At 42.8% G+C, this 14,007-nt stretch overlaps 2 protein-coding genes across 2 annotated transcripts in view; both read left to right on the top strand.

Annotated features, from left to right (window-relative positions):
* Positions 1-6,625, top strand: part of LOC118391012 (carbohydrate-responsive element-binding protein) — a 37,428-nt gene extending 30,803 nt beyond the window's left edge. Inside the window, exons 13-17 of the mRNA XM_052457750.1 lie at positions 1,652-1,771; positions 5,006-5,133; positions 5,314-5,437; positions 5,791-5,920; positions 6,120-6,625. Coding sequence (XP_052313710.1) covers positions 1,652-1,771; positions 5,006-5,133; positions 5,314-5,437; positions 5,791-5,920; positions 6,120-6,265 — 648 coding nt within the window. The 3' untranslated portion in view covers positions 6,266-6,625. The remainder of the gene's footprint in view (positions 1-1,651; positions 1,772-5,005; positions 5,134-5,313; positions 5,438-5,790; positions 5,921-6,119) is intronic.
* A 4,709-nt stretch (positions 6,626-11,334) lies between these two features.
* Positions 11,335-14,007, top strand: part of LOC118391011 (serine/arginine repetitive matrix protein 3) — a 176,703-nt gene continuing 174,030 nt past the window's right edge. Inside the window, exon 1 of the mRNA XM_035781915.2 lies at positions 11,335-11,519. The gene's annotated coding sequence lies outside the window, so the exon portion shown is untranslated. The remainder of the gene's footprint in view (positions 11,520-14,007) is intronic.

Raw genomic sequence — 14,007 nt, 5'->3', positions numbered from 1 at the left:
CAGTTCAAGACATGGAGTTAAGAAAATATTTACTAAATAAACTAAAGTAATACAATAAAATTTAAAGTAATACAATAAAATGACAATAACGAGGCTATATACAGGGGGTACCGGTACCGAGTCAATGTGCTGGGGTCCAGGTTAGTTAAGGTAATTTGTACATGTAGGTAGGGATAAAGTGACTATGCATAGATAATAAACAGCGGTGTCAATGTGAATAGTCCGGGTGGCCATTTGATTAATTGTTCAGCGGTCTTAAGGCTTGGGGATAAGATTTTTGGATTTTTTTGGGCCTTCCTCTGACAGCCTAGTATATAGGTCCTGGATGGCAGGAAGCTTGGCGCCGGTGATGTACTGGGCCATACTCACTACCCTCTGTAGCGCCTTACGGTCTGATGCCGAGCAGTTGCCATACCAGGCGGTGATGCAACTGGTCAAGATGCTCTTAATGGTGCAGCTATAGAGTTTTTTGAGGATCTGGGGACCCATGCCAAATCTTTTCAGTCTCCTTAGGCTGAAAATGTGTTGTCGTGACCTCTTCACTACTGTCTTGGTGTGTTTGGACCATGATAGTTTGTTGGTGATGTGGACACCAAGGAACTTGAAACTCTCGACCCGCTTCACAATAGCCCCGTCGATGTGAATGGGGGCGTGTTCGGCCCTCCTTTTCCTGTAGTCCACGATCAGCTCCTTTGTTTTGCTCACGTGGCACCACACTGAAAGATCTTTGTTGTCGTGGCACCACACTGAAAGATCTCTGACCTCCTTATAGGCTGGTTCATCGTTGTCAGTGATCAGGCCTGCCGCTGTTGTGTCGTCAGCAAACTTAATGATGGTGTTGAAGTCGTGCTTGGACTCGACGGTGAACAGGGAGTACAAGCGGGATCTAAGCACGCACCCCTGAGAGGCCCCCGTGTTGAGGATCAGCGTGGCAGATGCGTTGTTGCCTACCCTTACCACCTGGGGGCAGCCCATCAGGAAGTCCAGGATCCAGTTGCTGAGGGAGGTGTTTAGTCCCAGGGTCCTTAGTTTAGTGATGAGCTTTGTGGGCATTATGGTGTTGAACGCTGAGCTGTAGTCAATGAACAGCATTCTCACATAGGTGTTCCTTTTCTCAAGGTAAATGTCCTGTTGGTAGGAAAGTCTTGAGCTGAGTTTATTTTCAAGTGATTGCACGTTGGTCAGTAGAAAGGATGGTAGTGGCGGGTTACCCACTCGCCGACAAATTCTCACAAGGCACCCCTACCTCCGCCCCCTGTATTTTCGTCTTTTCTTCATGCAAATGATGTGGATTTGGGCCTGGTCTTGGAGATGCAGAATATCCTTTGCGTCAGACTCATTAAAGAAAACATCTTTGTCCAGTTCGAGGTAAGTAATCCCTGTTCTGATATCCAGAAGCTATTTTCTGTCATAATAGATGGTAGCAGCTACAAAATAAGTTACAAACAATGTGAAAAAAGAAAAAAAATATCACAGTTAGTTAGGAGCCCGTAAAACGGCAGCCATCCCCTGGCGCCATTCTTCATTGCACTCCACCCGTGTTAGAGAAATGAACAGTGTCTGTGTTGAGGAGACCGTCAGTAGATAGATGTTGACAATCTCAATTTATAAGCATACAGTTTCTGATTTATGAGAGATGTGTTTGTTGCAGACAGAGACCAGGAGGATAACTCACATCTCTGCTGAGCAGAAGAGACGTTTCAACATCAAGCTAGGCTTTGATACTCTACACAGTCTCGTCACCACACTAAGCTCTCAGCCAAGTATAAAGGTAGGTACTGCAGATATCCAAGACCCCCGATTTTTCACGTTAAAAAGTATGCCAAACAAAAATCTTTGATTGCAAAGTTAAACAAACCACACTCTTCTATCCACCAGGACTACTTTTAACCATTTCCACAGGAGATTTGACAAAAATACATGTAAAGTGCAACAGAATGACCCTCCGTTTTTTTCATGTGACCACGTTTTCCAAAAACTCAGTTAAATATCTACTCCGAATTAGGGTTCTAAGATCTTAATTCAGAAAGAATGGGGTGTCAGCTATGACATGACAACTTGAGTTTGAAAAATATATATTCTGGTTCAGTACAGTAAAGTACAGTACAATACAGTAGATTATACTGTACTCTACTCTAATGTGCTGTACTGTACTAAACTGTACAGTACAGTACTATATTGTACTGACCTATACTCTACTTTCCTTTACTGTACTGTACAGTGCTGTGCTGTCCAAACTTGTGAAACAGACGTCTATGATGGGTTCAGATTTGGACTGATCAAATTTCAACTACTTTTCATCGTCCGGTGTTAGTCGATGCACAGTGGTTGAGAGGGCTGGTTACAGTAAATGGAAAGAGAGTGGGCTCATGGGTAGTTGTCAGAAAGAGATGGGAGAAGTGACATTAACTGGAGAGAGAGAGAGAAGAGAGACTGGGAGAGAGAGGGAGGGGTTCTTCAGACTGTTTTCACACTTGCTTTAACTACCATGTTACAGAAAGAGAAAGAAAAGAGTGGTGACCCAACTGTGTTTTGTAACTACTATGAAATCCCATAGGCAATTCAGTTGCAGTCATTCTGTTACTGATTTTGGGTTATTCTGTTACTGATCTGGTAGCAGAATGATGCATTTTAATCACTTAATAAATCACAAAACCAAATTGCTATCAGTAGAAACACTATAGCTAATTGGTCGGTCTACCTTTACTTGTTACTTCCATGAACTTTCATTATCCTTTCTCCTCATGAGGGTTGAGAAATTAGAAAATATCTTAAAGATATGTGGGTTTTTGGTCACAGAAGACAAATCATTTCTGCACAACTAACTATAAATGTTGATTTTAGTTGGCAGTGCTCTTTACTTCAGTGTTATTGTGTTTTGATGTATTTCTAATAACTTTTAAGGCTTTTGCTACCAGGTGTTTTCCAATAACCATTTTCCAACTGTTTGACCATAAATCAATGCCTTTGCTTTTTAAAATTTTGTGAGATTTAAAAAAAAAAAATTATATGCCTTAATTTCTCAAATATATAGGCTCTTATCATTCATTTGACACCAACATTTATGTGCTACTATGAACTTCATATGTTAGTGCTCATGCAGGTTTTACATTGGAAATGCCTACTGCACAAAACAAGGCATAGTGGAGCAGAGGATGGGAACCTGCAATGAGCCGTATTCAGGAACTGTTATCAACACCAATCACCTCAGTTACAGTAACACAGAATGGTTTTAGTAATCATACAGTGCCTTGCGAAAGTATTCGGCCCCCTTGAACTTTGCGACCTTTTGCCACATTTCAGGCTTCAAACATAAAGATATAAAACTGTATTTTTTTGTGAAGAATCAACAACAAGTGGGACACAATCATGAAGTGGAACAACATTTATTGGATATTTCAAACTTTTTTAACAAATCAAAAACTGAAAAATTGGGCGTGCAAAATTATTCAGCCCCCTTAAGTTAATACTTTGTAGCGCCACCTTTTGCTGCGATTACAGCTGTAAGTCGCTTGGGGTATGTCTCTATCAGTTTTGCACATCGAGAGACTGAATTTTTTTTCCCATTCCTCCTTGCAAAACAGCTCGAGCTCAGTGAGGTTGGATGGAGAGCATTTGTGAACAGCAGTTTTCAGTTCTTTCCACAGATTCTCGATTGGATTCAGGTCTGGACTTTGACTTGGCCATTCTAACACCTGGATATGTTTATTTTTGAACCATTCCATTGTAGGTTTTGCTTTATGTTTTGATCATTGTCTTGTTGGAAGACAAATCTCCGTCCCAGTCTCAGGTCTTTTGCAGACTCCATCAGGTTTTCTTCCAGAATGGTCCTGTATTTGGCTCCATCCATCTTCCCATCAATTTTAACCATCTTCCCTGTCCCTGCTGAAGAAAAGCAGGCCCAAACCATGGTGCTGCCACCACCATGTTTGACAGTGGGGATGGTGTGTTCAGGGTGATGAGCTGTGTTGCTTTTACGCCAAACATAACATTTTGCATTGTTGCCAAAAAGTTCAATTTTGGTTTCATCTGACCATGTTTGGTGTGTCTCCCAGGTGGCTTGTGGCAAACTTTAAACAATACTTTTTATGGATATCTTTAAGAAATGGCTTTCTTCTTGCCACTCTTCCATAAAGGCCAGATTTGTGCAATATACAACTGATTGTTGTCCTATGGATAGAGTCTCCCACCTCAGCTGTAGATCTCTGCAGTTCATCCAGAGTGATCATGGGCCTCTTGGCTGCATCTCTGATCAGTCTTCTCCTTGTATGAGCTGAAAGTTTAGAGGGATGGCCAGGTCTTGGTAGATTTGCAGTGGTCTGATACTCCTTCCATTTCAATATTATCGCTTGCACAGTGCTCCTTGGGATGTTTAAAGCTTGGGAAATCTTTTTGTATCCAAATCCGGCTTTAAACTTCTTCACAACAGTATCTCGGACCTGCCTGGTGTGTTCCTTGTTCTTCATTATGCTCTCTGCGCTTTTAACGGACCTCTGAGACTATCACAGTGCAGGTGCATTTATACGGAGACTTGATTACACACAGGTGGATTGTATTTATCATCATTAGTCATTTAGGTCAACATTGGATCATTCAGAGATCCTCACTGAACTTCTGGAGAGAGTTTGCTGCACTGAAAGTAAAGGGGCTGAATAATTTTGCACGCCAAATTTTTCAGTTTTTGATTTGTTAAAAAAGTTTGAAATATCCAATAAATGTCGTTCCACTTCATGATTGTGTCCCACTTGTTGTTGATTCTTCACAAAAAAATACAGTTTTATATCTTTATGTTTGAAGCCTGAAATGTGGCAAAAGGTCGCAAAGTTCAAGGGGGCCGAATACTTTCGCAAGGCACTGTATCTTGCCACTATTCCAAACACACAGCATGAGATTCCGTATGGTGTTTCCCAGCAGTAACCCCTTTGTTCCGTAGAAATAGAACAAGTAAATACATGGAGCATTATGTATCTACATTATTGTCTCTGTGCTCTGTCCCATGTCCCAGATCAGCAAGGCCACAACGCTACATAAGACAGTCGAGTACATCAGTAAGATGCAGCAGGAAAGATCTCAGCTACATGAGGAGGCTCAGAGACTCAGGGACGAAATTCTGCTCCTCAACTCTGCCATCAAGTAAGACCACCATCTTGAAACACATTAAACATAATCTGTGTGTGTGTGTGTGTGTGTGTGTGTGTGTGTGTGTGTGTGTGTGTGTGTGTGTGTGTGTGTGTGTGTGTGTGTGTGTGTGTGTGTGTGTGTGTGTGTGTGTGTGTGTGTGTGTGTGATCATACCACTTCTCTCCCGATGCAGTGTATGCCAGCAGCAGCTGCCTGCCACCGGTGTGCCCATTACCCGTCAACGCTTCGACCACATGAGGGAGAAGTTCAGAGAGTACGTCCGGGCGCAGACACTACAGAACTGGAAGTTTTGGATCGTATCTTTAAACTCAGTGATAGCACAATTAGGAGAAGCATAGATTCAGTGTTAGATCCAGACCTGGGTTCAAATAGTATTTGTTTTCTTTCAAATAATGTACTTTTCTGGTGTGCCAGATGGTCTTTTTTTTTAAAAAATAGATGACTCCATTGTTTACATTGCAACAGACAAGATCAGTCAACCGCGCCTACAGTATTTGGAAAAAGCTCATCAAATGGTCTGTTTTTGACTAGTAGCTCACATATGAACAGCCAATGAACAGATATGCATATTTTGTATCATATATTGTAAATAGTGTCATGTGTGTCATAATAATACATGAATCGGGTGCTTTCCTAAACACGGGCTCAGTTCAGCATTATCATAGAGCCCTTGTTTGAGTCCTATAACGGGATGGTGTCCACAGCCAGTGTTGAGGATCTTTGTCGCACCACTCTGTCCTGGCTGGACCAGCACTGCTCTCTGCCTGCCCTCAGACCCAGTGAGTTCAACATCACCAGCTTCAATGACTATCAGTTCGTCATCTAGTCTGTCTGTCTGTTAGTCATCTAGTTTTTGTCTATCTGTCTCTGTGTTTATCTATCTTCTGTCAGTTAGTCATCAAGTGTTACTCTGTGAGTCTCTCTCATTTTTCTCTTTCTCTCGCTCCTCATCTCCCTCTTACCTGATCCTCTCCTCAGTGGTCCTTAGTTCACTCCGTCTCCTGAGCACCTCCACGTCCATCCTGACAGACCCCAGCCTGGTGCCAGAGCAGGCCACCCAGGCGGTCACCCAGGCTAAGGGCCTCCCCCACCCTCACATCCCTGGCCAACCGCAGGACCACTGAGAGACCGTAGCCTGCTCCCCAAGCAAGCCACCCAGGTTGTCACCCAGGGCCTCCCCCACCCTACCCATCCCCAGGACCACTCCCCCTCCACGTGGCCCATTAACAGGGAAAACACACAGCCTATGTGACCCTATGGAACATTATAGTACCCTGTAACACACAGCCTATGTGACCCTATGGAACATTATAGTACCCTGTAACACACAGCCTATGTGACCCTATGGAACATTATAGTACCCTGTAACACACAGCCTATGTGACCCTATGGAACATTATAGTACCCTGGAACACACAGCCTATGTGACCCTATGGAACATTATAGTACCCTGTAACACACAGCCTATGTGACCCTATGGAACATTATAGCCTAACACACAGCCTATGTGACCCTATGGAACATTATAGTACCCTGGAACACACAGCCTATGTGACCCTATGGAACATTATAGTACCCTGGAACACACAGCCTATGTGACCCTATGGAACATTATAGTACCCTGTAACACACAGCCTATGTGACCCTATGGAACATTATAGTACCCTGTAACACACAGCCTATGTGACCCTATGGAACATTATAGTACCCTGTAACACACAGCCTATGTGACCCTATGGAACATTATAGTACCCTGTAACACACAGCCTATGTGACCCTATGGAACATTATAGTACCCTGTAACACACAGCCTATGTGACCCTATGGAACATTATAGTACCCTGTAACACACAGCCTATGTGACCCTATGGAACATTATAGTACCCTGTAACACACAGCCTATGTGACCCTATGGAACATTATAGTACCCTGGAACACAAAAGCCCAGTGACCCTATGGAACATTTTGAATACCGTAGATTGAAAACCAAATGGTGCCAATGGATCACAGAGCTGAACCCACTTTCAAGCACACATACAGTAGGTATGGTACGGTTTAGTGCCCAAAATAACTATATGATTCTTGGAGGGACCAGAACATTTCTATCCTTTACAAAAGGGATTATGTACATAAGGAGGACTGGAGGTTCAGCATGGAGGGACTTAATCCCAGACCAACACCTCACCACCTCACCATTTCCTGATCAACCAATGTACTCGAATAAGCACAAAACATTCCAAAGCTATAATCTTAGTTATATTCTTAGCTATAACCTTTCTGTAAGGTTACCTCGTATAATGCACTTTTATGGGTGATTTTATAGTGCTGAAATAATTTTGAAGTGACCATTTTTGTGTTCTGTTGTCCCAATAAAATTCAAAATGAGGGAAGAGAAATTGAACGGAGGTGCTTTTCAATCCACATAGGCTACTATATCTGTGAGTAACTATAATTATATCCTGTAGTTATATCATTTTGAAATGACATCTGGTAACACAGCTGCCAAAGGTATTTAACTATTCTGTGCTAATTGTCTCTCAGGTTATGATTGTATTGTATATTGGAAGTATGGTCATACCCAACAACACACTATCCCCTGCTTAATAAAACCGACTTGAAGGCAAATAGATGAGCCATATGTTTCCTACAGGCACGCTAATATTTGGATATGAATCTGATCATGTCAATACTCCGAGTTTGGCATTAGTCATTTTAACGCCTTACTCTGATGATGTTTTTTGGAGTAAGGTCATAATCTATGCATAAACCGATTAAAACACCTGGATTTTCAGCTCTTTCAAACATGTAAACCACACAGATGTAACGATATTCTTCGTCCTCCTCTGACGAGGAGTAAGAAATGTCGGACCAATGCGCAGCGTGGTATGTGTCCATGTTAATATTTAATGAATCAACTGAACACTGAAAATACAAAATAACAATGTGAAAGACAGAATCGAAACAGTTCTGTATGGTGCAGACACACAAAAGAAAATAATCACTCACAAAACACAGGTGGGAAAGGCTTCCTAAGTATGATTCTCAATCAGAGACAACGAACGACACCTGCCTCTGATTGAGAATCATACCAGGCCAAACACATAAACACAACATAGAAAAAAGAACATAGACTACCCACCCCAACTCACACCCTGACCATACTAAAACAAAGACATAACAAAGGAACTAAGGTCAGAACGTGACAACATTTCTTTATATAGGATTCAATATGTAATTATATGATGTAAACATATTAAAGGGTAAATCTACATCTATAAGAAGAGACTTCCTTGGGCCAAGAAACACTAGCAATGGACATTAGACCAGTGGAAATCTGTTCCTTGGTCTGATGAGTCAAATGTGAGCTTTTTGGTTCCAACCGCGTGTCTTTGTGAGATGCAGAGTATGTGAACGGATGATCTCTGCATGTGTAGTTCCCACGATGAAACATGGAGGAGGAGATGTGATGGTGTTAGGGTGCTTTGCTGGTGACACTGCCAGTGATTTATTTATTACTCAAGGCACACTTAACCTGCATGGCTACCACATCATTCTGCAGCGATACACCATCCCATCTGGTTTGCGCTTAGTGGGACTATCATTTTTTTCCCAACAGGACAATGACCCAACACACCTCCAGGCTGTTTAAGGGCTATTTGACCAAGAATAGAGTGATGGAGTGCTGCATCAGATGACCTGGCCTCTACAATCACGCAACCTCAACCCAATTGAGATGGTTTGGGATGAGTTTGACCACAGAGTGAAGGAAAAGCAGCCAACAAGTGCTCATTATACTCCTTCAAGACAGTTGGAAAAGCATTCCAGGTGAAGCTGGTTGAGAGAATGCCAAGAATGTGCAAAGTTGTCATCAAGGTAAAGAGTGGCTACTTTATCCCAAATATAAAACATGTTTTGATTTGTTTTTCACTTTTTAGGTTACTACATGATTCCATATGTGTTATTTCATAGTTTTGATGCCTTCACTATTATTCTACAATGTAGACAATATTAAAAATAAAGAAAAACCCTTGAATGAGTAGGTGGTCCAAACTTTTGACTGGTACTGTTAGTATTCAGACCCTTTGCTATGAGGCTTGAAATTGAGCTCAGGTGCATCCTGTTTCCATTGATCATCCATGGGTTGTTTCTACAACTTGATTGGAGTCCACCTGTGTTAAATTCAATTGATTGGACATCATTTGAAAGGCACACACCTGTCTATATAATCTCCCACAGTTGACAGTGCAGGTCAGAGCAAAAACCAAGCCATTAGGTCGAAGGAATTGTCCGTAGAGCTCCAAGACAGAATTGTGTCGAGGCACAGAACTGGGGAAGGGTACCAAAAAACTTCTGCATCAATGAAGGTCCCCAAGAACACAGTGGCCTCCATAATTCTTAAATGGAAGAAAATTGGAACCACCAATCTCTTCCTAGACCTGGCCGCCCAGCCAAATTGAGCAATCGGGGGAGAAGGGCCTTGCTCAGGGAGGTGACAAAGAACCCGATGGTCACAGAGCTCTACAGATTCTCTGTGGAGATGGGAGAAACTTCCTGAAGGACAACCATCTCTGCAGCACTCCACCAATCAGGCCTTTATGTAGAGTGGCCAGACGTAAGCCACTCCTCAGTAAAAGGCACATGACAGGCCGCTTGGAGTTTGCCAACAGGCACCTAAAGACTCTCAGACCATGGGAAACAAGATTTTCTGGTCTGATGAAACCAAGATTGAACTCTTTGGTCTGAATGTCACAATGTCCCGTCTGGAGGAAATCTGGCACCATGATTTTCAGCGGCAGGGACTTGGAGACTAGTCAGGATTGAGGGAAAGATGAATGGAGCAAAGTATAGAGATGCCTGATGAAAATCTGCTCCACAGCGCTCAGGACCTCAGCCTGGACGAAGGTTCACCGTCGAACAGGACAACAACCCTAAGCACAGAGCCAAGACAATGCAGAGTGGCTTCGGGACAAGTCTCTGAAGGTCCTTGAGTGGCCCAGCCAAAGCCCGGACTCCCCAAATACATTTTAGCCAAGCTTGTTGCGTCATACCCAATAAGACTCGACGCTGTAATCGCTGCCAACGGTGCTTCAACAAAGTACTGATTAAAGGGTCTGAATGCTTATGTTAATGTGATATTTCACTTGTTTAAAAAAAAAAAAATGAGCACAAAAAAATTAAACCTATTTTTGTTTTGTCATTATGGGGTATTGTGTGTAGATTGATGAGGGGGGAAAACTATTTAATCAATTTTAGAATAAGGCTGTGATGTAACAAAATGTGTAAAAAGTCAAGGGGTCTGAATACTTTCCGAATGTACTGTAAGTAGGCTATCAATAGTAAATGTAATTGCTAAAATGTACTTAAGTAGCAAAAGTAAAAGTATATATCATTTCAAATTCCTTATGTTACGCAAACCAGAAAGCACAATTGTATTTATTTTATTTAGGGTTAGCCAGGGGCTATCTCCATCAATTGGACATAATTTACAAACAAAGCATGTGTGTTTGGCGTGTCCGTCAGATCAGAGGCAGTAGGGATGACCAGGGATGTTCTCTTGATAAGTTTGTGAATTGGACCATTTTCCTGTCCTGCTAAGCATTAAACTTTTGGGTGTCTGGGAAAATGTGTGGAGTAAAAAGTACATTATTTTCTTCAGGAATGTAGTGAAGTAAAAGTTGTAAAAAAATATATAAATAGTGAAGTAAAGTACAGATACCCCCAAAAAAAAAAAAAAAAAAAATACTTAGGTGGTATTTTAAAGTACTTTTTACCACTGCAAATAGGCATATCATGGCGTAAAGCATGTGTAGGCTGCCCCTGACCAAATATTGCTTGTTATTGATCTACAAGGAAGTGAAATCGAAATCAATTGGACTTTCCAAAAAAAATCATAGATTCACAATAATGGGGTTAATTTGTGCATGTAAACGTAGTCCTTATGGTATTATTTTGTCCTCTCTACAATCAACCAGCATATGCTTGTGGTCAAAAAAAGTCGCGCTAGATGGCGCTATCCGAGCGTACACGTCCACTAAATATTACTCTTCCATGTCCAGGTTTGTGTAGGCTATTTTTCTCTGACGTCATCCTGCGTTGTTCATAGATGCAATGTTCCCTCCCATCCGGTAGAGGTTACTGTGCAGTATTTTGGGCGTGGAGCGCTGTGTTTTTACAATACTGCTTTGCCGCTTCTTAGCGCTGTCCACTTCAGCACCAGGCAGGATAACAGTCAGCTCGAACTTTGGAATCCAGGACCACGAACAAAACCTTCACAAGAGGACGGCACCGCTCAGCGTCACACGGTGTCCGAAATACATAAACCATCACCGCCGTCAGACGTCCAACAACTCCGTTATTCACGAGAGAGAGAAGAACAAGGTAAGAAACATCACGTAAAACCGTGCTTATTCATAGAAGAGGATGAAGTTGGCAAGCTCGCGACAGCAGGCTGTTCGCGCATCAGTGAAGAATGAACGGTAGCTCGAGCCCCGTTAGCATACGCAGGCTGGATTAAATAAACAGATTAATTTCGCCGTTTTTATTTGACAATTACGTCTGTATTTGCATCAGATAAACACGACAAGCTATTTTGCTATCGTGGTCCCTGGCTCAGTTGGTAGAGCATGGCGCTTCTAACGCCAGGGTAGTGGGTTCGATCCCCGGGACCACCCATACGTAGAATGTATGCACACATGACTGTAAGTCGCTTTGGATAAAAGCGTCTGATAAATGGCATATATTACTATATTACTATTTGCTATGGTACCGGCTAACTTCTGCGTTCAAGAACTGTCCACGTACAAAGAAAGACCGTTGTTGTTGTTAATCACACTGATCCGTGCTCTGCAGATGTCCCTGTTTTTTTTTTTTTTTTTTTACATTTATTTCCGGAGCTAAAATGTTGCTTGCTACGTCTTTAATTTGCAGGTTCATGAGTTGAGACGTTTACTGTTTACCGTTCAGGGAATTGTCTGTGGTTGTTCATAATCATTTTTTGTCTCGAACATGAGTCACATTGATATGAGTGGGTGATGACAAAGTTCATTGGGTATGCTTGGGGGAGATGTGTTTATAATTACTTACTGTAATTCATCTTACTTGACAGTGCATTCAAATGGAGTATGTTTCATCCTATGCTTGACTCCCTCCCCCCAAACCCTTAGTTATAAATAATCTTCAATGTTGCATTTCTCACTATCAATAGTCAGAGTTCTGATTGTGATGAATGTCCTTGCTTGTTCCCCAATAATGGTACAGTATACAGTACATACTGAAATTGACCGGCATCCATGAATACAGGAATCCATCTCAGTTCAGTAGGGCTAAACTCAACTCAATGGGTAAATGTCTGCAAGCGTTTTGGGGATTCGATTTGAAATTGCTCCCATTTCCCCATGGTTCCTGATGCAGTTTGCACTTGTTTAGCAGTGGGTCTGTCTGGCTTAGTTCCGCGTGGAGGTAGACACCTTTACAAGAACTAAATACACACATCATGACAGCATTGAAAGACGAGGAGAGAGTCGGTGTCGTCCTAACCAATATCAAACCACTTTTCCTTGTTTCACATCTGATGAACCGGTTGTACAGACGATGCCGCCGTCATACGGTGTTGGTTTTTGTTGTCATACTGTGTATTGGTTGTCAAACACGGTGTAGCGGTTGTTTGTCACATGGTGAAGCTTCTGCAGTTGTCGTCATGCCGATAGGTCTCATCCAATGTTACTGTTAGTGTGATTGTGTGTGTTTGTTTAGCCCTCACCTCAGCAACCCTGAGGCGGTCAGCTAGTCAGCCGGCTAGGTCCAGTCTAGCCCGATAGGCTGATAAAAAAAAAGGATTAGATCAGATTGTATTAAGATGAAGCTAGCTGCTGGCTGCTTGTTGTTCACACGCAAGGTGACAAAGAAAGGAAAGTTGAAGTCTGGCCAATAGAGATCCCTCGTCGCTGAGCTGGACGAGCCGTTGAATCCGGTCACAGAACAACTTCTCTCAGCAGAAATCTCTCCTGTGCTCTATATCGCTCTCTTTCTCCTGCTCTCTTTCTCCTGTGCTCTATATCGCTCTCTTTCTCCTGTGCTCTATATCGCTCTCTTTCTCCTGCTCTCTTTCTCCTGTGCTCTATATCGCTCTCTTTCTCCTGCTCTCTTTCTCCTGTGCTCTATATCGCTCTCTTTCTCCTGCTCTCTTTCTCCTGTGCTCTATATCGCTCTCTTTCTCCTGCTCTCTTTCTCCTGTGCTCTATATCGCTCTCTTTCTCCTGCTCTCTTTCTCCTGTGCTCTATATCGCTCTCTTTCTCCTGTGCTCTATATCGCTCTCTTTCTCCTGCTCTCTTTCTCCTGTGCTCTATATCGCTCTCTTTCTCCTGCTCTCTTTCTCCTGTGCTCTATATCGCTCTCTTTCTCCTGCTCTCTTTCTCCTGTGCTCTATATCGCTCTCTTTCTCCTGCTCTCTTTCTCCTGTGCTCTATATCGCTCTCTTTCTCCTGCTCTCTTTTGTCTCTTTTTTTATCTACATTTACATTCTGTCTGCTGTTCTATGAACTTGGTTATGTGACGAGCAGTGACATTTCCCCGTCTGCCACCCCCCCCTCTCTGTGCGTCGAACTACTCCTGCTATTCTCTTTCTTCACATCCAGGCTCTGTCAGTCAGTGCCTCCCTCCCTCCCCGGGTGCTTCGTCCCCGAGCAGACACACGCTACTCCTCCTCCTCCTCCCGTCCTACTTCCTTCATCCCCCTTTTTATGAAGGACACCCAGCACAGCTGGAAGTGGGAGGAAGGGAGGGGGAGATGAAGGTTGTAGCAGGGAGGGGGAGATGAAGGTTGTAGCAGGGATGTGTCGGTTATGGGGTGCGGGGAGGACGAGAATG

Source organism: Oncorhynchus keta, chromosome 12, assembly GCF_023373465.1.
Source record: "Oncorhynchus keta strain PuntledgeMale-10-30-2019 chromosome 12, Oket_V2, whole genome shotgun sequence".
In the NCBI taxonomy this organism is placed as follows: Eukaryota; Metazoa; Chordata; class Actinopteri; order Salmoniformes; family Salmonidae; genus Oncorhynchus; species Oncorhynchus keta.
Note: the sequence above shows the minus strand (reverse complement) of the source record. Positions and strands in the feature narration are given on the sequence as shown.